General features: G+C 45.1%; 1 protein-coding gene across 1 annotated transcript in view; it reads right to left on the bottom strand.

Moving 5' to 3' along the window:
• NOC3L (NOC3 like DNA replication regulator) overlaps window positions 1-26,580 on the bottom strand; it is a 122,493-nt gene that overhangs the window by 6,387 nt on the left and 89,526 nt on the right. The window contains exons 17-18 of the mRNA XM_077454239.1: window positions 21,998-22,179; window positions 8,568-8,696 (exon numbers count right to left, since the gene is read on the bottom strand). Coding sequence (XP_077310365.1) covers window positions 8,568-8,696; window positions 21,998-22,179 — 311 coding nt within the window. The remainder of the gene's footprint in view (window positions 1-8,567; window positions 8,697-21,997; window positions 22,180-26,580) is intronic.

Genomic DNA, 26,580 nt, shown 5'->3' with positions numbered 1-26,580 from the left:
TGCTGCCTGATATTTCTGCTCCGGAGTGATTCTAACTGTGGGGGGATTGCCCCACTAGAACATGACAGGGAGCAGTAGCACTGTCATAGGCATCTCCCCATTCTGCTGCTCTGTGACACGATCGTAAGGCCCCCGGACATAGAGTCCGTGGGGCCCACGGGCACGTAGTATGCGACGGGCCTGCCCACAATGCAGTGATTTAAAGGGGACATGTATGCCCCGTGCCATTGTGCCGACATATATCGTCATGCACTGGCCGGCATGTGGTTAAAGTAGTAGTAAAATCTTTTAGTATTTTTACCTACAGGTATGCTCATAATAAAGCTTACCTGTAGGTCCAAATTAATATCTCCTAAACGTGAACATTTAGGAGATATTCTAGTGAGCGGCAGCTGGTGTGGTCACTGGTGTAAGCGCTCTGAAGGAGCGGCATACCCGAGCTGTTCCTTCAGAGCTTTGTGCCGTGACCCATAAACCTGGTAAGGAAGACAGGGTGAAGATAGAAGCCTCTGAAACGGTGACAGCTCACTGCTGGAGGGCTTTGGTTTAAGGTAAATCTTCCATAATATGCGATGCATACTAGCACATTATGCCTTTACCTTGCAGGGAATGTTTATATTTTGTTCTGCATTTACTACCACTTTAAATCTGGTCAGTTTCCTGGATTCCTGCAGTGTGAACAATGCTAAACATCCTGAGGTCTACAAACGTTATCTAAATACGCATCAGGTGTCTAGCACTGGTAGCCTTGGACAACCATCAATCGAAGCAACAAGTGACACTGATCTCTACTTCATGTAATTGGAGCAGAGATCAGTGTTCACCAACACAAATGCCAGCCCCCCCCCCCCCCCCCCTTCCCGCCTCAGTTAGTAACAGGCTCCTAGGACAAACTTAACCCCTTCACTGCAAGTGTCATTTACACAGGAATCAGTGCATTTGTATAGCACTGATTGCTGTATAAATGACAATGGTCCCAAAAATGTGTCCGCTATAATGTCGCAGTCACAATAAAAATAAATAAATAAATCACTAATCACCGCCATTACTAGTAAAAAAATAAATAAATAATGGGCACCTTAGACAAATATAACCCAAACAGAGGAGAAATTTTAGAAAAGCGATAGCAAAATGTTCTACCATTGCCTTGTAAAGATGGCAAGCCATGCGGCAGACGTTTTACATGTAAGGCATTTAAAGAGTGTGTTAACACCCCCCAAAAAGAAGTGCTCCTGTCCCTTTAATGTGCAAGCTGCAGCATGGTGCTTTTCCTTTTTCAATTACCCCTCTGCATCTCCTACAATACCTGTTTGATCCTGCCAGGTCCTGACGTCCCCTCTGAGATCCCACCCCCAATACCATGGTCAGAATAAGTGTCTGCATTATCCGCAGCTCTCCTCTCTGCCCGTCTTCATCTTCCCTCCCTTAGCACCATAGTCAGGAGTGAGACAATGATCTTCACTCCCAGCCCCTCTCCTCCCCGAGTAAAGACTTCATTGATTACAATCTTTACCTGAAACTGCTCCTCCCCCTACTCACAGTAAAAAACTGCAATGTTACACACATACATACACAAACAAAGGCCAGTCAAGTTCCTCCACCCCAAACTCACTCAACCATGTCTTTATGGATCTTGCTTTATGCACTGGTGCGCAGAGATGTTGGAACAGGAAGGGACCATCCCCAAACTGTTCCCACAAATTTGGGAGCATAAAATTGTCCAAAATATCTTGGTATGCCGATGCCTTAAGAGATCCATTTGCTGTAACTAATGGGCCAAACTCAACCCCTGCAAAAAACCCTACACCATAATCCCCCTCCACCAAATGATTTGAACCAGTGGACTAAAGGTCCATAAAGACATGGATGAGTGAGTTTGGGATGGAGGAACTTGACTGGCCTGCACAGAGTACCGACATCAACACGATCGAACACCTTTGGGATTTATTAACAGCCGAGACTGTGAGCGAGGCCTTCTTGTCCACATCAGTGCCTGACCTCACAAATGTGCTTCTGGAAGAATGGTCAAACGTTCCCATAGACACACTCCTAAACCTTGTGGACAACCTTCCGAGAACAGTTGAAGCCGTTATAGCTGCAAAGGATGGGCCAACTCAATATTGAACATATGTGTGTGTGTAAAGGCAGACGTCCCAATAATTTTTGTAATACATATATACACACACACACTCACAAAAGTGAGTACAACTCTTACATTTTAGTAAATATTTTTATTATATATCTTTTCACGTGCCAATACTGAAGAAATGACACTTTGCTACAATGTAATGTAGTGAGTAGCTTGTATAAGTGTAAATTTGCTGCCCCCTCAAAATAATTCAACACAGCCATTAATGTCTAAAACGCTGGCAACAAATGTGAGTACAGCCCTAAGTGGAAATGTCCACATTGGGTCCAATTAGCCATTTTCCCTCCCTGGTGCCATGTGACTCGTTAGTGTTACAAGGTCTCAGGTGTGAATGGGGTGCAGGTGTGTTAAATTTGGTGTTATCGCTCTCACTCTTATACAGGTCACTGGAAGTTCAACATGGCACCTAATGGCAAAGAACTCTCTGAGGATCGGAAAAAAGAAGAAAGAATTGCTGCTCTACATAAAAGATGGCAAACCTTGGCAACCCTGCTGTTTTAGAACTACATTCCCCATGATGCTCACGCACTCTGCTTTGTAGTTCGGCACTATGGGAAGTGTAGTTCCAAAACACGTGGGGTGCCAAGATTTGCAATAACTGGCCTAGGCTTTAAGAAGATTGCCAAGACCCTGAAACTGAGCTGCAGCATGGTGACCAAGAGCATACAGCAGTTTAACAGGAGCGGTTCCCCTCAGAACAGGCTTTGCCATGGTCAACTAAAGAATTTGAGTGCATGTGCTCAGCGTCATATCCAGAGGTCAACCTTGGGAAATAGTCGTATGAGTGCTGCCAGCATTGCTGCAGAGGTTGAAGGGAAGGAGGGGGGGAGGGGTCAGCCTGTCAATGCTCAGACGATACGCTGCACACTGCATCAAATTGGTCCGCATGGCTGTCGTCCCAGAAAGAAGCCTCTTCTAAAGACGATGAACAAGTAAGCCTCCAAACAGTTGCTGAAGAAAAGTAGACTAAGGACAATGATTACTGGAACCATGTCATGTGGTCTGATGAGACCAAGATAAACTTATTTAGTTCAGATGGTGTCAAGTGTGTGTGTCGCAGCAACCAGGTGAGGAGTACAAAGACAAGTGTGTCTTGCATACAGTCAAGCATGGTGGTGGGAGTGTCATGGTCTGGGGCTTCAGTGTCGTCACATGAAAAGACAAAATGTTTACAAAAACGTGAGGGGTGTTTTCACTTTTGTGAGATACTGTATATATGATAGAGATAAATATAATGGCTATAATAAAATACTGTATACTGAGCAGAGCGTTGCTGACTATCAGTCAGCAGCTCTCCGCTCCTCCCCCCACCCCACTGAAGCGCTGAGCTGTGGAGGGGCGGGGGGAACAGCCGTCTCAGGCTCTCAGCGGCTGAGATGGAATCAATCCAGGCATTGTCATCATGATGCGGTGACTGGACTAATTCCAGTGATGTCAGCGGGGAGTGGACTTCAGACCGCTCTCTGTTGAAAACGTTCACAGGAGTGCAAAACAAACTGCACTTCTGTGACCCTTAGGAGAAGCCCAGCCAAACAAGCTCAAGCTGGACTTCTCCTTTAAAAAAAAAAAAAAAAAAAATTACCATAAAAACAAATATATATTTAGGATGCCCTTAGTCAGCTTTAGTAGACCGTGTTCAGCATGTGTTGGCCTAGAGAATGCTCCTGCTCTGAACACATCATTCTCACTTAATAAATTTCTGTTATCAGGAGTTTCATCTGAACACATTTGCTGTTCAATCTAAAACTGCAGGGCATGAGATAAAAACTGACTTTTTGGTAAGGATTCTAGATCTTAGAAATTAATCTTTGTAGAGGTCATACATTTCACACAAAGCTGACAGCTTCACATGCCATTTCACTTTTCTTTTCTTTTTTTCTACTTCATTCAGAAGCAGCACAAAGTACAAATTAAACTCAAGGATGAGTGAGGATTGTACATTAGCAGGTAAGTTTGTGCAGATCAGATAAGTCAGGTCCAGCAAGAATATATGCTTATGGCTGGTATGGTATACCAGATACAGTTGACATGTACTATAGCTTAGTATTTATATTATTTCAGATACTCAGTTGCCGATTATTCCCAACAGCTGGTGGACCAATTAGTGGATTTTGTCTACCCCCCCCCCCAGATTAGATAAACTGACCATGGTAATCAAGGCTCAGCAGCCATGATTACCATGATCAGCGCACAAAGGCTACTTTCACACTGGGGCATCGGCGGTAAATTTTTAGCAGCGCTTCACCGTTGTTTTTGCAGAGGGTTTCGGCCAAAAAAGGGTTAGAACGACCCGCAATGCGCCGCTGCCCATTTCAATTTGGATATCAATCTATCCAATCAAGAGCAGAGAGAATGGACAGAGAGGTAGAGCGTGTCTCCACCGTGGGAGAGAACGGGCTCAGGTGAGTGGGGGAGGGGGGAGATCCGCTGTTTTTTCACCTTAATGCAAACCCCTTTAACTCCAAGGAATCACTTACTTTTTCATCCAGCACTGTGAATGTTTAATGGGTGTGTCCAATAAAGACACCAGAAATTAGAATGGTTTATGTGTTATCGTAACCACTTCAGCCCAGGAAGATTTGGCTGCTCGATGACCAAACAATTTTTTGCGATACGGCACTGTCGCTTTAACTGAAAATTATGTGGTCGTATGATGCTGTACCCAAACAAAATTGACATCCTTTTTTCCCCACAAATAGAACTTTCTTTTGGTGGCATTTGATCACCTCTGCATTTTTTTTAGCGCTATAAACAAAAGCGACAATTTTGAAAAAAAAAAAAAAAAAAAAAAATCTTTTATTTTTTTTACTATAATAAATACACCCAAAAAAAATTATAGATAGATTTAAAGCATTTTTATAATTTTATTTTTTACTAGGCATGGTGACAATCTGTCATTTTTATCTGGACTGTGATGTTGTGGCGGACAAATTGGACACTTAAAGCGGGATTCCACCCTAAAGTGGAACCTCCGCTGATCGGATCCCTCCCCCCCTCCGGTGTCACAATTGACACCTTTCAGGGGGGGGGGGGGGGGGGGGATGATACCTGTCAAAGACAGGTATTTACACCCACTTCCGGGCATAGACTCCCGTGGGAGTCTACGCCATTTCCTGCCCTGCCGCGCTGTCTGCTGGGACACACACGGGTCCCAGTGACAGCGCGGAGATTTCCTATTGCGCGGCGCAACTCGCGCATGCGCAGTAGGGAACCGGGAAGTGAAGCCGATTCGCTTCACTTCCTGATTCCCTCACCTAGAATGGTGGCGGCAGCAGCCGAGGGCCGAGCGATCGATCGGCCTCGGCATCGCTGGAACCCGGGACAGGTGAGTGTCCATTTATTAAAAGTCAGCAGCTGTAGTATTTATAGCTGCTGGCTTTTAATATTTTTTTTTTGGTGGAATCCCTCTTTAACACATTCTTCAGACCATTGACAATTATACAGCAATCAGTGCTATAGAAATGCGCTGATTACTGTATAAATGTCACTGGCAACACTAGGGGACGATCAAGGAATTAACTGTGTTCCGTCAGTGTGTTCTAACTGTAGAGGTGATGGGACTGACTAGAAGAGAGATCGGTGTTCCTACTTAGTATGACCACACAATCTGTCTTCTCTCCCGAGGGAACTGGGATCCCAGTTCTCGCTCTGTCACAAGCGACCGCGTGTGCCCTGCGATCATTGTGCACGCCGGGCACTCACATGGGCTCCGGACACACACTGAGGGCATGTGTGCCCCTAGTGGCCAAAAGGCAAAGTGAAGCAAGGTCAATTTGTCCAGCCCAGCCAACCTGACACAGTACAACTGCGGCAGCTGGTCCGGAAGTGGTTAAGCACATACCGTTTTGTTTATTGTTGCGATTCAGAGGATCAGATCACATTTTATGGCAGATTACTGCAGAAAACCAGTTAAGTCTAAGAGGTTAACATCCTTTTTCCACTGCACTTTCCTATTTACAAATTCTAGCAGCATAAGGATTAAAAATAGTCAATGTTCATTGAGTGCGTGACGTTCCGCTTTAAACATTTCTACAGCCGACAGTTAAATACACAGTTAAAATACAGATATGAGAAGTACTACACTTTATAAAAGGATTTGTAAAATGTTATACCTGATTTTATACATTGCCCTGCCAAGCAGCAAACCCAGGTTGGTGTTCTGAGTTCTCTGCTGCAGTTATTCATATGCGGTTAGGTGTCCCCTCCCAGCCCGTAACTGGACAGTGAAGCACCTACAACAGATGAATGGGGGTCATCTCTGTGCTCACCCTGCTCTCTCCTTCTGTCAGCACATGTGCAAGTAACACATTTGACAGGCTCTCTTGGTAAATTCCCTCCTGATTTGAGCTCCAATAGGATTTTCAAAAAGCAAATAGAAAAAATAAAAAAAAATTCAAGCACCTGGCTGATGTCCACTATTTTTTTTTTTAATAACACCAATTATCTCAAATCGTGCTTAGATCATGCACATATATCTAATAAAATAGCATGGTACATGGCTGAACTTAATGCAAGAAGTGGGTAGCGCTAGCCAAACACTCAATGGCTCCCCTGGTTACAGCCTTTTACACTTTGCAATTAACCCCATGCAGGGTCAAATTTTTTTTGCTGGTAGATATACTAGTACAGTGCACAGAAATATTAGATCAGGTAGTTTATGGTGATAATAGCAAAGCCCTTTGAGTACTAAAACATAAGATGCCCACAGACCTGACATTACGTTATGGGCATAATGTTTAAGGGCAAGTTCAGATTTGAGAAGACAACACGTTTTTGAGGCGAGCTATGCAGCTGAGAAATCCAAGAATAGCAATGATGGCGTACACTTATATAAAAAATTGCTTGCTTAGTCCATACAAAATATTGTCTGTTCACTGGATTGTGCATTCTAACTGGTTGAGCCAAAATCAGTAGTCAAGCGTGTGAGCAGTGATCTCACTTTGGACCAACTACTCTAGAACAGTGTTTCTCAACTCCAGTCCTCAAGGCACCCCAACAGTCATGCTTTCATGATTCCTCAGATTATACAGCTGTGGCAATTACCAAGGCAGTGAAACTGATCAAATCACCTGTGCAAAATAATGGAGAGCCTGAAAATATGACCCTTTAGGGCGCCTTGTGGACTAGAGTTAAAGCGGTAGTAAACCCGCTAATTTTTTTTTTTCTTTTTTTTTTTTTTTAACACCTGCAAAGCAAAAGGCATAATGAGCTAGTATGCACCGCATACTAGCTCATTATGACTTACCTTAGAACGAGGCCCCGACATCTGGCCAGATCCACGCCGAGGGAGCCGACATGCTCCCTCTGCGTTTCTTCCCGGTATCGCGGCTCCGGCGCTGTGAGTGGCCGGAGCCGCGATATCGTCACTCCCGCACATGCGTGCGGGAGATTTCATCCCGTTCGGGCCGGCCACTGCCGGACTTTTAGCCGAGAATCCCCTTGTGTGCATGCGCCGCTGCAGTCAGCGGCGCATACCAAGGGGAATATCTCCTAAACCGTACAGGTTTAGGAGATATTTTTTTTACCTACAGGTAAGCCTTATTATAGGCTTTCCTGTAGGTAAAAGTTAAAAAAATGAGTATACAACCACTTTAAGAACTACTGCTCTAGAACATGCAAATTGACTAAATTAAACATTTTTACCACACCCCATGGATAAGGGGCAAGTACAGTTAAATCCTGAGTATACCGCAAGTTTTTTTTCCCCCTACATGCAGGGCATGGGACAAAAGGGATGTTAAATAATTTCATACAGTAATGTAATCTGTAAGATTACAGTGTACTGTTTGTATGAGTTTTACATTTTTTCAATTGCCGCCACAGAGAGGCAAGAGGCAGAAGACAGGGCCTACGGAGACAGCGGGGGGACTTCGCAGGATCCTGGGGACAAGGTAAGTATACACGCACCAGAATCCTGCAATGCAATCCCGAGTGTGGCTCGGGGTTACCACTAATGATACTAAAACTTAAACATGAGCCACGCTTGGGAAAACCGCCAGGGAGGTTAAGCAGTAGACAAGCAGTAGACAAGCAGTAGACAAGCAGTAGACAAGCAGTAGACAAGCAGTAGACAAGCTATGTACAAAGATACATGCTCTCATAATTCACCAGGTAGGAGTTTGAAGGCTTGGCAACTCCTGAAAATGCTTGTTCACTGCCTTTTGTTATGCCGACCCTCTGACCAGGTGCCGAAATGCAAATTAGGAAAACCGAACACTCAGAAGTCTATCTGCATTACTGTTCCAGGACAGTGGCTCAAGAGTCTAGCCTTAAAATGGTCAGCAAGCAAATCCCCAGCAATGGCAGTCTCCATATTTCTGTCAAGGCCAGCTGTAAGGATAGCAATATTGCTAGCTTAATGATTCATATAGCTTTCACATGCCAAAGTTATTGGCCAGATTGGAATTTACTGAATTACCTGTAAGCAGTGCAGCTCCCACAATGCCGTATTCTGAACATTGCAGTATTCTGGCTCATCAAGCTCTGGTAGATAAAGTCCACTTCCTTGAGATTCATTGTCTAAAAGTATGTCAGTCTTTGAGAATGTCTAAAATTAAAAGTAAACTACATCAAAAGCAGCACACAGAATAAAACAGATATAATCTGCACATATAAACGTGTATGTGCACTGTACACTCCTGGAGATTACCACCCCAATTCCAAAAAAGATGGGATGTGGTATAAAGTCTACATAAAAACAGAATGAAATAATTTGCAAATCTCAAACACATTTTACTTACAATAGAAAATAAACAAATATCAAAATGTTTAAACTGAGAAAATGTACCATTAAGAAAAAAAAAATAAAAGGTCATTTTGAAATTGATGCCAGCAATACATCCCAAAAAAGTTGGGACAGGGCAACAAAAAGCTAGCAAAATACAAACCCAATTCCAAAAATGTTGGGACAGGGCCATGTTTACTACGGTGTGTAATCCCTCTCATCACTGTAAACTTCTGGGAACTGAGGACCAGTTGATGGCATTCTGGGAAAAGAATGTTGTCTCATTCTTGCGTGAGCATATGCTACTCCAAAACCTGGATTTGTGTCTTTCAGCATTTGATGTACAAGCTGCTGATTCCATACGCACTAATGCACTCCTATACAATCAGAGATGAAGGATTTTGAACTGAGCGCTGAAAAGATGGAAGGTCCCTTTCCTCTTTGAGGACACAATGCCCCTGATTGCCAAAAAGAATGTCAACATTTCGATACAATGGACTACAGAACAGTTTTCCACTTTGCAAAACACCTTTCAAAAGAGCTTTGGCCCAGAGAAGACAATAGCATTTCTGGATTATAATAAAACTAAAACTTTCTAGTTCCGCCCAAGGGGCGGTCCCTTAGGTAACAACCCCTCAGCCTGCTACTGCAGCCTCAGTACGTCAACAAGCAGTACAACGTAAAAAAAAAAAATTAGGAGGGGAGGGTGCTGTGTCAGTCTGAACTACAGAGAAAAGGATTTTACGGTGAGTACAAAAAATCCTATTTTCTCTTAGGTTCACCGACTGATACAGCTCCTTTCTTAAACCATCGGGACGTCCCCAAGCAGTGCCAAAACAAGGGGTGGGAAACAGCATCGAAACTTCACCCACAATGGCATGTGGGAACTAGTATAAAAACTTTACCCACAAAAACAACAGCCTGGGGGAGTAACCAAGAACTTTCTTACCCACAAAAAAATAAATTAAAAAAAAATTAAAAACTGAGTGCTCCTCAATCTGGGAATCACTACCTCCAAGCCTCAGAAGCCTCGCTAACAAATGCAACAGTGCATTTACTTAAAATGTACTGTGTTTTTACCAAAAACCAGGAAAAAAAAAATGTGCAATTACACGGCCGCCTGCAAATCTTTGCGGCCAAAACAGGCATCAGCCGATGCACAGACATCTACCTTGTAGAATTTTGTAAAGGTTTGAACAGACGACCAAGTCGCCGCTTTACACACTTGAGTGACAGACGTTTGATGTCAGAAGGCCCAAGGCGTTCCAATTGCAGTGCTGGAGTGGGCCGTGACCGGAAAGGGGGGCACCTGCCCCTTCAAGGCATAGGCCTGTACTACAATCTATCTGATCCACCTGGAAATGGTGGCCGATGAGACCGGCATGCCTTTTTTCGGAGCAGCCACCGAAACAAACAAGGAGTCTGACTTCCAAAAAGGGAACCGTAGCAGACAAATACACCCTCAGAGCCTGAACCACATCCAGGGAATGGAGGGCCACCTCTTTAGGATGTGTCGGTTTAGGACACAGATGGTAACAATATGTCTTCATTGATGTGGAACTCCGAAACCACCCTCGGCAGAAAAGAAGGTTGCGGACGCAACACCACCTTATCCTTGTGGATAACCAGACTTGCAAGAACAAGGCTGCCAGTTCCAAAACCCTACTGGCCGAAGTAATGGCCACTAGAAAGACCACTTTTTAAGAGAGTCAGTGGGATCTCTCTGATATTTTCAAATGGTGGTTTTTGAAGCGCCGATAACACCAGGTTCAGATCCCACGGGGGAAACTGTGGATGTACCGGAACTACATGTGGGACCCCATGAGCAAAGGTGCTCACCAGAGAGATGCCAGTGGTCGCTGAAAAAAAAAGATAGCCAAAGCTGAAATGTGTCCCTTAATGGTGCTTAACTCCAATTTCTGGGCTACTCCTTGCTGTAGAAACAGCAGGATCCTGGATATAGAAATGGAACGCGGATGCCACCCATTCTCCATTGGTGGCTACCTCTGTCCATTTCAGAGGTAGGAACGACTTCCCGGACCGAAGTCCCAGGGACCTCAGTCACCAGAGCAGGGAATCCCTGACTAACTGGCTCACCTGAATCTGCCGATCCAGGGACAGTGGAGATTTGTCCCATTTTGTCAAAATCTCCTTCTGCAAGACTCTGGTGTGAAACTGGGCATACGGTACTGCCTCAAAAAGGAGGCCACCATGAGATCCAGGACTCGCATGCAGAAGCGTAGCGATGACCACCTGCGGTTAATCAGCAGTTTTACAGCGGCTGTGAGAGTCTGCATCTTGTCTGAATGGAGAAACACTCTCGCTTCCATGGAGTTCAGCAGTAAGCCTAGGTACTCCAAATGCTGAATCGGTACAATCACTGACATTTTTAGGTTCAACAGCTACCCAGATTCCTGCAGGGTCTGCATGGTGATCTCCACATCCTCCTAGAACTCTGAGGCGGAAAATGCTCTCAGGAGGAGATAGTCTAGGTAAAACACGATCGGGATCCCGCGTTGTCGCAGCAACGCCAAAACAGGAGCCAATACCTTGGTAAACACTCGGTGGCTGATGCCAAACCAAAGGGGAGAGCCACAAACTGGTAGTGGGCTTCCCCAACTGCAAATCTCTAATGCCGAAGGCATATATGGGTATGTGCAGGTAAGCATCCTGGATGTTCAAAGATGCCAGGGAGTCCCCTTGATGGAGTGCAGCGACTACTGAGCGAACTGATTCCATTCTGAACCTCTGTACTTTTACAAAGTAATTGAGGGCTTTTAGGTCCAAAATTGGACGCACCCCTTCCTTTTTGGGGAGAACAGATTTGAGTAGAACCCCTGGAAACGGTCTGACTCCGGAACAGGTAATATCACCCCGTGACTCAGCAGGTCCCTTACCGCCCCCAATAGGGCCTCCCGGCGAGCCCGGAGTACGTGTATGCTGGAGGGGAAGAATCTGTTTTGTGGACAGCTGAAAGGCCAACCGGGCTGCAAACTCCTGAAGGCAACCCCCCACCCGTGTTGCAGGCGGGGGCAAACCTTCATGCGGTAGCACTTTTGCTTGCAGGCTTGCGGTTCCAGGGACGCTTTTGTCCTTCAGAGGTCGGGCTAGGGACGCTGAGCCAAAGCCCCGGGCGGAAAAAAGGGCTGTGTGCGCCTTCCTGTCCGTGGGCTTTTTAAAAGCCAAGAGTACCCTCTACCGGGATCGTGGTTACTTTGTTTAACCTGGATACTAGGGGCTCCAAGACCGGAGGAGCCAACCACTTTTTGAGAAGGCTCTCCCCAAAAGGGGTAACACACCGCCATGTATTTGGGGACCGAAAAGGTCAGTTGCGGTCAACCCCATTCCTTGTATATGAACTTATCTAAAAAAAGGCAGATACGGAAACACCTTAGGTGTACGGGCTGGCTTACGGGTGTTGCAGAGTACGATTGCTGGGTGCAGCGGAGCCAATTCAGATTGGACCTTGTGGAGTAACAGGAACTGGCTTCTTTATTGGAACATAACCACACTAGCAACGTCACCTCACATGGTATGAAGAAAAAAACAGACAGGAAAAAAGAAATCAACAAGTACAGCATTACATACAGGAAATACAACACATCATAGAAAGATGCATAGCATATCACTGAGCATTGGCGACATCTAGTGTCCTGTTTGTGAACTGCAGTCAATAGCCTAAACTGAAAGCTGTTGTATCTCCAACACCCCTTCTCAACAGCTAAGGCTTAGTCTGTTAAACCCATCTTTGTAAGCCTTGAATGTCTTTCAGCGGTCAGGAGCTTTGCAAGGATATCTGCTGTCATATCCTTTGTTGGGCAATAATGCAACTCAAGACGACCTTGCTCTTGAAGATCCCCAAGAAAGTGGAACGTCACATAAATGTGCTTGGTTCTTGAATTAACTCCTTCCATGTGCGCAAGTACAAGGCATCCTTGATTGTCCTCAGATTTCTGTTGGTCCCAGCTGTAGACCCAAGTCTGTTAATAGCTGTCTCAGCCATATAACTTCTTGGCTTGTCTGCACTGCAGCAACATATTCTGTTTCAGTAGATGACAGTGTAACAGAATTGCTTTTTACTAGTCCAACTGATGGCACCTCCTGACAGAAAAAATAAGTAGCCACTGGTAGCTTTTCTGTCACCAGTGTCTCCTGCCCAGTCAGCATCCACATATCCTATTAAGGTGCTTTCATCACTTACTAGTAACTTTAACTTGTCACGACAAGTCCCTTTAAGATAGCGATTGATTTGCTTTACAGCATTCCAGTCCCTTTTATTTGCCATCGAAACCTTTCTGCATAGGATTCCAACAGTTGCTGCAATGTCCGGCCTTGTAGCAGTAGTAAGGTACAGCAATTTCCCTATTGCTTTCCTGTATTGAGTATTAGTAGGTAATGGGTTATCTTGACAATTCATCTCCTTTAGATAGTTGGTTTCCATGGGAGACTTTACTGGTTTGGCGTCTTCCATTCCAAATGTTTCAATTATTTCTTGTATTTTGTGGCTTTGGTTCAAAAGAAAGCTGCCATCTTCCTCTCTCTCTCGATCTGGATACCGAGGTAATGCTTTATGTTGCCAAGATCGTTGGTGTCAAAGTGCTGATTTAGTTTTTCCAGCGTTTCTGCTTCGTCCCCTTCTTGATCAAAGCAAATCAGGATATCATCCACATAAATAAACATACAGACCCATCGGTTTGCCAATTTCTTTGTGTATAAGCAGGGGTTTGCTTTACTCCTCAGAAAGTTCTGATGTGTAAGCACTTCATTTATTTTTAGATTCCACGCTCTGGCTGCTTGCTTTAGACCATATATACTCCTGCGAAGTTTGCATACTAGGTCTAACCTTTGTACATCTTTGAATCCTGGCGGCTGTTCCATGTAAATATCTTCTATTAAATCGCCATGTAGAAACACTGTTTTCACATCAAAATGTTCCACTTGCATTTTTCTTGTGATGGCTACCGTTAGTAAAGTCCGTATTGTAGTGTGCTTGACTACTGGTGCAAACGTCTCATCATAGTCCTCTCCGTATTGTTGAGAATAGCTCTTGGCTACTAATCTTGCTTTATACCGTTCGATAGTGCCATCTGCATTGTATTTCACTTTAAAGTCCATTTACAGCCTATGGCTTTCCTTCTGGTTGGTAGTTCTGTAAGTGTTCATGTTTTAGTGTCATGCATGGATTTCATCTTACTCGGCAGCCTTTATCCATTTACTTGCTTCTTGTTCTGAAAGTTGAGATATATCTTCCCAGCTTGCAGGTTTGTTGATACCGGCAGTACCTGCTTTGTATGAGAGACGTATAGGTGGTTTACCTTTGTTTTCTCTTGTTGAATGTCTCGTTTTTGTGTCTGAGCCTTCTTGTGTCTGCTCTTCAGTACTGGCTGAGTCTGCACTCACCTCAACTGTTTGTTCGGAGGTTACAGAGATGGGCTGGTCAAGGTTGTCTCTCTCTTCTATTCTTGCTTCCACTGTTATTACATTGTCTCTTAAATCTTCAACAAAGGTTATGTTGTTGCGGTTTTAGGATTTAGGATTCTGTAACCTTTGACATGGTCATTGTATCCAACGAAAATACCTTCAATTGCTCTGTTCTGGAGTTTGGTGCGTTTTTCTTCAGGTATGTAGATGAATGCTTTGCATTCAAAAACGTAGGTGTTTTACACTTGGCTTCTCATTGTGCCATAGTTCATATGGGGTTTTCTCCGCTGTTCTGGAAAGAATTCTGTTCTGCAAATATGTAGCTGTCATGGCTGCCTCACCCCAGTATTTTTGTGGTAATCCAGAGTCTGTCAGCATACACCTGATCATTTCAGAGTTCTGTTCTTTCAGCTACTCCATTTTGTTCTGGTGTATACGGGACTGTCTTTTGATGTTCTATTCCATTCTGTTTTAAGTACTCTTCTATCTTACCTCCTGTGAATTCACCTCCATTATCGCTCCGAAGTATGAGAGGCTTCCTCTGAAACTTGTTTCTCCTCTGTAGTTCCTGTATGCATTCTGGGTGTCTGTGCCCTAGACAACTGTGCCATATACGTATACAGTCATTGTGCTTGTGTGTACATAGTCACCTTTTCCTTCACTGTGTCGAGGTGATAAAGATAACCATCCAGCTTGGCACTTGCTATTATTGTCTGTTTGCCGTTCAGAATAGAACACTTGTCACTTTGGAATTTTACAGCGAGTCCTCTGGCTGTTAGACGCTTCACAGATAAGAGTCCTCCTTCTAAATTAGGAACATAAAGCACATCTTTCACTGGTATGGCTAAATTGTTTCCTGCATGATCCAGGCATATGAGGGTTCCATGCCCATATCCTGCTGCATGTATTTTGCTTCCATCTGCAAGATAGTTTCTTTGTTGTTCAGATCAAGTTCTGTGAATGTCTATCATTCGTCATGTGACTGGTTGCCCCCAAATCGCTGCACCAGCCTTGGCATTTATTGTTGCCTGTCGTTTTGAATGTGGCATTCCAGTTTCCTTCCCATGGATCATTGATTGTGGTTTTGACCTTTTGTTTAGCATAAGAGGGACACTGTCATTTGCTCTGCTTTCCATATAGTACAGTCTTTCTTTATGTGTCCCTGTTTTTGGCATCTGAAACACACTCTGAGCCTGGTTTTTACAAATGTTACCATCAGATCTGTCTCAGGTTGTGTCTCCAGTGCATTGATTAGTGCAGTATATGTATCGGGCAAACTGCATAACATGGCTGCAGTGTGACTGTCTGTAATATTCTCTCCGATTGATCCGAGTTGCGCAATCACTTCCAGCATTGCATTTATATGCTCCTGCATGTCCTGTTCTCTGCCAAGTCTCATTTTATAAAGTTTCCGCAGCAAAAAGCTTGCCGTTTAAACTGGATCTTTCATGCAGTCTTTTCAGTACGTCCCACATACCTTTCGCTGTGCCCTCATGGCGTATATGAATGAGCTGATCATCCTCCAATAGTAAACTTATGGTGGCCCGTGCCTCTGTTTTTCTTGTCCGAGTCCTGATTATCCTGTGGCCTCTCTGTGGTGGTAACCTCCCACAAGTCATCTCTGGATAATAGCATTTCTACTTTGAACTTCCATAGCTGATAACTGTCATTGCTCAGCTTGGCCACTGAAAGTTTAAGCTCTGAGTTTCCGGCCATTTTTTCTTCCTTTATATGTGAACAGTCTTACTTGTCTATAGGAGATGTCACTGGAAAACTTCCTTATGTCGATCTCTGCATCAGCTGCACTGTCTCCCGTTCGAGGCTTTGTTCTGTCTGGGCCGCACCTGGTCATAAGACTTTATCTGGACACTGGGTCCATAACCTGTTGCAGAGTACGATTGCTGGGTGCAGTGGAGTCAATTCAGATTAGACACTGGAGTAACAGGAACTGACTTCTTTATTGGAACAGAACCACACTAGCAATAATGTCACCTCACATGGTATGAAAAAAACAGGAAAAAGAAAAACAAGTACAGCATTACATACAGGAAATACAACACATCATAGAAAGATGTATAGCATAACATATCACTGAGCATTAGCAACATCTAGTGTCCCGTTTGAGAACTGCAGTCAATAGGCTAAACTGAAAGCTGTTGTATTTCCAACAACGGGACCCAAAAGGAGGGATCTGCTGGCTCCTGAATTTTCTGGGTATCATGTACAGCTGTGATAAGTGCTCCAACAAGCGCTTTATCGCGCACGGACCCGGACGGGGAATCATCCTCACTGTCCGAACTTCTCACCGTGGGGGGCTGGGACTGGGGCCGTTTTTTACCACCTTTGCGCCCACGCACCACCTCCATCTTGGCAACAAACGAATTAAGGACCGCCGACAAAGCTTCCAGAGGCACTGCACTGTCTGCAGGCGAAACAGTTGCAATTGCCTGGATTTCGGGGGAAGAAACGTGCTGAAGCCATGCTGACCCTACCCTGTCTGCCACCTGTTGGGGACTTAGGACAGTGATGGTCCCAATCTCCTAACTGCTGCTGGCTAAGGGGCTCCTCCTGCAGGACTCACCACCCTGACCGAGTTCTGCGCCGCCCAGCTAGGTGTGCCTGTGTCAGCTCCCAGATGCATAAGAGACCAAACCGTGCTGCTCTTATGAATAGCGCTGAAGCTGAAAACCGTGTTCAGGCTTCAACAAAATGGCTGCCGAGCGTCCAGTATAAAGGACAATCACAGGGAAAATGGCCGCAGGACTACATAATCACACCAAAAATGGCCACTGAGCACCGTATGCAATGAAGAACAGTGAAAAAACAGGCAATGGCGGTAAAACAGCAATCAGCAGACACAGCCTCCAGACACCTCAGGGGAGAGACCTACACACATCCAGGGCACAGCTATCCAGCGCAGTCCGCCCCGTCTATGGCACACACACACCACTCAGCAGCCCATGCAGCATCCCCCACAGGGAAGGGGGGGGAGGGAAGAAAGGGACAGGGAGAGAAGAGGGGGAGGTAAGGGACCCCCGAATCGACCTCCCAGGGAATGCCCAGCTGCTCATCCCCACCAAGGCAGGGAGAGCTGTACTTACCAGTCCTGAAGAGCTGGGGAACATTCCATCACAGACCCACTCTCCGATCAGTACAGGGTGGCTGCCGGCCCGGCACACCAACGCAGACATCAGTAGCCCAGTCATATGTGTGCCCTGGGACATTACGCCCACTGGCCGCCCCTGGAGTGGGGGGCATGTCGTGGCCCACTCAGAGCATATCTCTGGTCTGCACACGCCCGCTGGCCAGGCTGGGGAGACTACAAGGATAAGGGTATCCAGCCTGTCAGCCACCCGGCTGCTGATAGCATATCTTGCGCAAAAAGCAAAACTTCTGCAGAAAAATCCACGGACGGATGGGCCCGCAGGGTTCCTAGGTCCTTCTTCACTAGGCAGAAAAAAAAACTGAGGCTGCAGTAGCAGGCTGAAGGGTTGTTACCCAAGGGTCCACCCCTTGGGCGGATCTCGAAAGTTCTAGTTTTATTTTAACATGTTCTGCCTAGTCCTCTCCTGAAGGTGGCGTAACAACCCGATGGTCTAAGCAAGGAGCTGTGTCAGTTGGTGAACGTAAGAGAAAGAAAGATGACCCGCCTGGCAAAAATAAGCCAAAATAATTTTTTTGTCAGAAAAAAGCTGGCATTGCTGTATTCCTCCTCCACTAATACACAGAGGTATCATTAAAGTGGGTGACAAACTATGATACCTAGAAGCCTCAATAAGTTATGCTTTAAAAGCATTCACAGGTTACCAATTTAAAAGTTAAACATGAGCGCTGGCACTAGGATTATTGCTCTACCTCCGACATATTTGGCAATACCCCACGTGTGGAGCAAATCACCATTTACATGTGTGTGCAGGAACTGGGTGCGCCTTTTAATTTGCATGTGAGCACAAGGGGGCTTTACTTTTTTTACTATTGTATTTACATTTTCTTTTTACTTTTTTTTTATTCAACTTATCCTTATTCTATAAGATCCCTGATCCCTCCTCTACCCGCCAAGGCAGTCGATCAAACACAGATCCGTTTGATTAGCTGCCTCCCTGGCCAGTAGCCAACTGAAACCAGAACTGAAAAGATGCTGGTTGCTTCAGGCTTCATTTGTCAATGATGGGGAGGAATGGGTGTTCCTCCTCCTCTGTGCTCAGTCAACCAAACTCCCCGGCTCCCTGATCGGGACTACGACCGCTGATCACTCACTTCTCAGGTCTGCTCTGAGCAGAGAGCAGTGACCATCAGTGGACTGCCTGCAAATCTTTCATTGTGAACTGGTCAAAACGGCCCCCTTTCTCCAGTTTATAGCCTGGGCAGTCCACAATGTCCATATTTTACCTGCAATCATGTTATTTGAAATGTGTTTATATTTTTGGTTAACAATTTTTTACAGAGAAGATTTACAGAACACCCTAAAACATTGCATTAAAACAGATAAAGTACACCCAAAGTACAATTGAGTTTGTCCTTAAATTATTATTAAACTTTTGCATTGCTGTCTCTGCCCAGGTCAAGCAAACTTGGGCAGGGATAGCAATGCAAACAGGTTCAAAATGACTTTGCCAGCTAAAGGGATGCTGTAAGAAATACCCAACTAAATTTTGTTGGGATGCCACATATGGTGCAAAACTCATTTCAGTTCCTTCAGTCCTCATTAGTCTTTCTCCAGGGCCAAGAGGGGACAGGCAGGCAACTGTAAAAATTAGGCAAACAATTCTATTGCCATAAGCTGCCTGCCCCTCCCCAGAGTCAAGTCTTGAAGCTAAAAAAGAGAATTAGCCAACATCCATTCCAACATCTCCAGTGAGATCTTTTCCATGCCAGGTTTCCCTTGCCCTAGAGTTGCTAGGACAGACAGAAATAAATAGAATTGTACATTGTAGTCACTGAGAAATCCTTTTCTTAGAGTTCAGTGAAAAACACAGGAAGTCCTATACTGCTGGATTCACTGCCACCTACAGGAGGCTTGGACACTGGAAAATATTTGTAGGCTAGCCCAAGATACCCCCTTCTCTAATAAGCATGCCCAACCGGTTCTAAGAGCATGAACATTAATACACAGGGATGGGACCAGTGTGCCTCAATTTACACCAAGATAAAAAAAAAATTGAATTTTGACTTGCTTATAAACACCTCATCTTGGACAACAGTATGAGACACAGAACATGTATTCCTAGACCAGGAATTACATGTAGGCTACTGCCAGATGGTTGAAGTTTGGCGAAAAAACTTGCTAAAGTGCACTCAAATAACCCTGCCCAGTCTACAAGACTCCAGTTTTTATAGCAAGCAATAAGCATTGATCGAGACGCAGGGGTGGAGCCAGTCTGGAACACTTTGCAGCCGAAGCAAGCATTAGCAGAAGCCTGCATTAGCAGAAGCCTACATATCCACCTGGTAGAACGTGTGAAGAGGACTAAGTGGAGGCCTTCTGGAACACAGATGTTTGATGCTGAAAAGCCAGAAACCAAAAGCAATAGTGGAATGACCCCTGATGGGAATGGAGGGGCCCTTTCCTTAAACTGGACATTCACCCTAAACTCAATGTCCTCATGTCCTGCCTCCGCTTTCCCCCCTCATTAAATTGGACAGTTCTTTTTTTAAACATCTATTGTGTTGTAAAGCAGCACTTTTGCATTTCTTGTCTAGGCAAGAGTGACTACCGAGACCTCCCTGATCCTCTAATGAGTTCCCTGCATGGGAAATATTCTGAACAGATGTGCTGAAGCACCGTTTCAAGACCCAGCAGCTGGGTAAAGCCCCTCAGCACATAGGCTCCCTATAGCCAGGCAAAACCTTGCATAGGCATCACAACGGCAGCACCACAGCAAACTAAGGACTGAAGTTCCCCTTTAAGGAAGTAGTCCCTGAAAGTATGTTGTTTTGACTACCCGGCAATGGTGGGGTGAGAAGCAGGATTCCATCCATGAAGTTCTAGAGGCAGAACAAAGAAAAAAAATTATTTTTTTATAACAGAATTCTTGGCTGCTAGGTAGACCCTGACAACTTTAACTACATCCAAGCAGGGCAGAGCAATTTCCTTGTCATGTTCTGAAGCAGTACACAGGATAGGAAGGAGAATATACTCATGAAAGGGGAACGATGACACCACCTTAGTTAAAAAGAAGGATTTGGATCTCAACACAACCTTGTCTCTGATAAAAATAAAATAAAAAATGCCTCAATGCAAAAAAAAAAAGCTACTAGCTTGGAAACCTACCAGACATAATGGCCGTCAAAAAGGCACATAATATGGGAGATCTTCCACTGGAATGTTTGTACTGTGGGCTTTATATGAGCAACTGCATGAAAAAAAGTGTCTTAATTGAGGATTGCAAGGTGGGAGGTTTCTGGAAGAGAATAGGTGCTGGAAAACCAGGAACTTGTTACAAGATACAGGGAAACCCTGCCTTACCTCATCTATGATGCTGTGTCTATTGGGGTGTTCAGGCTTTGTCCATCATTGTGGGAATGCCCCCCAAAGGATTCTTCAGGATCTGTAACCATAGAGACGGACCATGGCTTTGGACCTGTATAGTAACCTGCAACTACTACATTTCGGAGGCAAGCCATGCCAATTCCTCTGGCCACCAAAATGCGTTCTAATGGCCATCCAGCTTTATAGGTTGACAGGTCGCTTCCTGGGCACAACAGCTTGCTCCGTGGTGTCCACTGAAAGCACACACAGTCTCAGGTACAGCGGCCACTGAGGCTATGCAGACCGACGGTCCTGCGACATAACACCACTTGTAACCTTAAGGCTTAATGTACAGGGGACATTTTTACAACCTCTCCTGAACAATCTAACTTGACAGCTAGTAGCCCACGTTGAAAACTTCAATTTTGCCGCATTTACATGCCGCGTATAGCTGCGTTTGCGTTTAGAAGCATTTGGAAAAAATATATAAAAAATGTCATCTTATATGTACCGTTTTGTGCTTCACTGACTCGGGACAAGCATGCAGCATTAAGGTTTCAGAATATCGGATAGGCAGCTACTTGCACTGGGTCAGTGGCCAGTATAGTGTTGACAGCCCCACAGAATGCACCATTGAAGATAAGACAATGACAGCAGAGTAGGTCTTGATAGGTTTACTAGATGACAGTAAATTGCATAATGCCAAGAAAAAGCAAGCTTATCTGCTGGCAGGTCTGCCCCCAGCCTCTCAGGGGGGCACCGGCCCAACTACAAAATAGCCACCAACAACTGAGCAGCTGTAATGTAACTCTGGATGCAACTCCTGTTGGCATAGTGCAGGGGCTATGAAGCATGCAGGGCTACTGGGTAATATAATTTAGCACCTCTGGCTGTCATGTCAGTGACATGCTTGTATAGCTTATAGACAATAGGCCTGACAATATTTAATTATGGCCCCAAATCAAAACCACATACCTGACCACTTAATTTGCAGCACCTGTCTTCCCCAAACTGAGTTCATGAGAGATGTTTTGTCTAGGGCCCAAAGGGCCCTGCTTGCAGGTTAATTTCAAGTAATTTTAGCTCCTTAAGTAGTGATCCTTACAAACTCACAGCTACAGTCTTAGTTTAAGTTAGTGACTTATTTTTCTTTATTTAATAGCTATAGAAAGTCCCACTTATTCAAATGTACGATGGTAAAGTTTCTAGTTATTAAACTTGCTCATTTACTTACTTGCAGGAGCCCTCTGTTAGTGGATAGGATGCCAATGGAAGAATTGGGCAGTACATGCAGCGCCAGAGAAGAAAGTCTTTTTATAAAGGCCAGGGCTCTCTGAAGGGAAACTTGTTTCCTACGTTTTGTCAGCATCAGTTCCAGACACTGGAGAGCAATGAGTGTATCGTCATTTGTAGAACCTGGAAATGAAGGAATCCCTCAGTTAAAATAAAAAAAAAAGTTAAAAAAAATCACATATATTCAATAATTGTCCAATATCCACAGAAATACAGGGTTGGTATTACATTAAAGTGGATGTAAACCCTCACATATACCCAGTAAATTGAAAAGCCTCAGATGATAAAAACAAATCCCCCTACATTAGTTTTACATGTATATCTGCTTTCTTTAGCTGTATACATCCTTTAGACCCCTTTCACACTGGGGCGCCTTTGCAAAGCACCCTAAAAGAGCCACTTCACTCCAGTGTGAAAGCCCGAGGGCTTTCCCACTGCATTGGTGTGCTGGCAGAAGAGTTAAAAAAAATAATAAAAATAAATAAATAAAAAGTCCTGCTAGCAGGATCTTTGGAGTGGTGTGTATACCGCGCTCCTCTACCGCTCCTGCCCATTGAAATCAATAGGGCAGCGCGGCTGTACCGCCGGCAAAGCGCTGCTGCAGCAGTACTTTACGGGTGGTTTTAACCTTTTCGACCTCTAGCGGGGGTTCAAAGCGCGTTAGGGGCCAAATATCTCCGCAAATATGATGGAAAAGCGCCGCTAAAAATAGTGGCGCTTTACCACCAATGGTGCCCCTGCCCCAGTGTGAAAGGGGCCTTAGAAAGTGCATATGTTACAGACAGGGACGGACTGACCATTCGGACGCCGTCCGAGGGCCTGCGGCCAGTAGGAGGCCCGTGAGAAGTTCTGCTGCTGTGGGGGAGCCCAAGACACAGCATCTCCCCACTGCACCTCTGACTTTCAGTGCAGTGGGGGGAGATGGGAGGTGGCGATCGGCAGCTCTATGGTGATGGTGGCATCTCCCTGGGGCTAGTATTTTTCCTTCACAGTGTATAGAGTGGAGAGGGGAGGGGCCTCTGACCCGGGCAGCAGCCAGCAAAAGCGTACAATTAGAGCAACTCACAGAAGAGTGAAAGTTGTAGCTGCCCGGGTCAGAGGGCCCTCCCCTCTCCACTCTATACACTCTGGAGAAATACAAGCCCCAGGGAGATCCCGTGGTCCACAGGCACCATAGAGCTGCCGATCGCCACCTCCTCCTATGCTGGGGGTTGGAGGTGCACAGCCAGGTACAGGGGAACCTCTTTGGGGGGGGGGGGGGTTAAGTCTGAGAACCCTGATGTATAGGGGGAGAGGGGGCTCTCTGGGGACCCTGATGTATGGGGGGAGAGGGGGCTCTCTGGGGACCCTGATGTATGGGGGGAGAGGGGGCTCTCTGGGGACCCTGATGTATGGGGGGAGAGGGGGCTCCCTGGGGACCCTGATGTATGGGGGGAGAGGGGGCTCCCTGGGGACCCTGATGTATGGGGGGAGAGGGGGCTCCCTGGGGACCCTGATGTATGGGGGGAGAGGGGGCTCCCTGGGGACCCTGATGTATGGGGGGAGAGGGGGCTCCCTGGGGACCCTGATGTATGGGGGGAGAGGGGGCTGCCTGATGTATGGGAGGAGGGGGCCAGGATGTAAAGAGAGGGCTCTCTGGGGACCCTGATGTAAGTGGGGGAGGCTCTCTGGGGACTTATTTATATTGGCAGACCACCGTTCTGCCTCTGTTGGAAGCGATCAGGCGGGGCCCACCGGAAGCGCCGATTAGCTCTCTGTGTCCAATCAAACAGCACGCAGACCCGCAAGTGCAGAATCAAGTACCTGTATGTGATTCTGCTCAGAGGAGATGCAGCCCCGCAGTAAATGTAAGTGGTTAATGTGAGTCTATTTTTCTTTATTTTCTTAACTCTTTAAACATTTAATTTTAAACATACAATAGATCAATTCTGTGACCAATGCATGTAAATGTGTGGTTGGGGACAAAGGGGGCCCCCTGATCCCCTATTGCCCGGGGGCCCCATGAGTTGTCAGTCCGCCCCTGGTTACAGATTTTTCTCTTCCTGTTCAGCACTGGAAGGGGAGTCTTGGCATGCAGCCAAGAAAGCTGATTGGAGGAAAGGCACACGCCCTCTCTCCTCATAGGCAGAAAGGAATGTGCAAAGCTGTGCTCTGCTAATTTATAGAAACCTCCCAGGACACAAATTTCAGGCTGCTTTTAACTCCTTTGTCAGAGAACTTGTCAGAAGTTATCAGGCTTATAACAGAGCTTCCAAGCAGGAGAAAGCCATGGGACTCAGTGCTTTGAAGAGAGATAAGAAAACACTACCGATATGAGCCCAGCTCAAAATTTCATTCATTTATCCATTCATACAACTGGGTTTAAATCAACTTTATATGGTAAACAGCTTGAATCAATTTTCCTGTTAATCACAAAATGCATTTCTATTGCTGGGGCACCTGTACAAAAGCACTGCTTCTGGGAGGACGGTCAAAATGATTGGTATCCAAACAATCCTTTAAAGAAGATTCTAAAGGCAGTTTTTTTTTTATCTTAATGCATTCTTTACATTGAGATAAACCTTTAGTGTGCAGCAGCCCCCCCACAGACTGCGTACAGACCGGAAGTTGTAAACGGACTTGTGTCCATTCATATCCACCTACCTATGGTCTGATCTGGGGGTTTAACCACTTCAGCCGCGGAAGAATTTACCCCCTTCCTGACCAGAGCACTTTTTTGCGATTTGGCACTGCGTCGTTTTAACTGACAATCGTGCAACGTTGTACCCAAAAACGTCTTTTTACCCCACAAATAGAGCTTTCTTTTGGTGGCATTTGATCACGCCTGCGGTTTTTATTTTTTGCGCTATAAACAAAAAAAAGCCACCATTTAAAAAAAAAAAAAAAACGCATTCTTTTTTACATGCTATAATAAATATCCCCCCCCCAAAAAAAAAATTATATATATACATATACACACACATATATATATATATATATATATATATATATATATACACACACACACAATTTTGTTCCTCAGTTTAGGCCGATACGTATTCTACATATTTTTTGGGGGGAAAAAAAAAACACATACATACACACATACATACATATTTTTTAAACTACAGCGATCAGTGATCAGTGATTTTTATCGTAACTGAGACATTATGGCGAAAACATCGGACATTTTACATTGTCCATGGAATGATGCACACAGCTGAGCAAAGATCAGTCATACAGTGAGAAGTACAGCGCCATAAAACAAAAACAGAACATTTTGCATTTGTGTGCAGTAATTTACACGAGTATTGGTATATTTTAGGGGTCCTCAAACCTTTTAAACAGGGGGCCAGTTCACTGTCCCTCCGTTAGAGTGACAGACTACAGTTTAAAATAAATATGAACAAATTCCTATGCACACTGCACATATCATTTTGAAGTGACAAACCAAAAAAAAAGGAACAAATTCAATATTTAAAATAAAGAACAAGTAAAGTAAAATCAACAAACTTACCAGTATTTCAATGGGAACTATGGACCTGCTTTTGGCTAATGAGATGTCAATGTCGCAGCCCAATCAGTGCCCACCTCACCATCAGTGGAAGCCCCCCTCACCATCATGCGCGCCAAACAATGTCTCACAAGTCAGTGTGTGTGCATATTGGCCATCTCCTGCTGCTGTGTCACAGATCACTGTGAAAAGTTTGGGCGCGCTGTGATAAAAGTCCCGCCCTCCTCCTAGACCATCTCGCGTGATAGACAGAACACTGCCTCTATCACACAAACTGGTCCAAGAGGGGGGGAGGGACTTTTATCACAGCGCACCCAAAATTTTAGAAGCGAGCTCTGTGACACAGCAGTATCCCGCTGTGTTACAACCGGCCTGCCCCGAGACCTGGCCTGTTGGGACAGGCCGGATAAATTTCCTCGGTGGGCCGCATGTGGCCCGCGGGCCGTAGTTTGAGGACCCCTGGTGTATTACAACACTGGCAATGAAGAAAATTAGATTTACTCGTTTGTGCTTACACACCTTTAGGCGCCTATACACGTTTAACAAGATCCTAAGTATAATCATCAGTAAATTATTACGCCCAAGTGCAACTGGCCTTATAGATGTGTAAACCCAAGCATGCATGGAAAATTACTGCACTCAAATGTAAACTTTTGTATTTTTGTTTTACGGCTCTGTACTTATCACTGTATTACTGATCTTTGCTCAGCTGTGTGCATCATTCCATAAACAATGCATTCAATTTCAATTCTTTAAAAAATTTGGCATGGCGACGTCTGAAATAGTCCCAGACAAAGTTTTCTGCTTAGACCTCTTGCGCGCGCGCACGCGCACACACACACACACACGTTTCCTAATGTTATGCGTTCAATGTCGAACTCTCACAAATGGGACACATGGAGTATATTCTATACCAGAGGAACAAGACAAGACAAGCAGTGTAAGTAATGATTTTCTTAGGAGTGTTTATTATACAACTTGCCCTGTTCAGAAACAGCACAGATAATAGAACACATCCCAGTTCCTATACA

The sequence above is a fragment of the Lithobates pipiens genome, unplaced genomic scaffold (assembly GCF_037356315.1).
Source record: "Lithobates pipiens isolate NorthernLeopardFrog02 unplaced genomic scaffold, aLitPip1_a1.2 Scaffold_25, whole genome shotgun sequence".
NCBI lineage: Eukaryota > Metazoa > Chordata > Amphibia > Anura > Ranidae > Lithobates > Lithobates pipiens.
The sequence above is the reverse complement of the archived record's forward strand: the minus strand, read 5'-3'. Positions and strand labels throughout refer to the sequence as shown.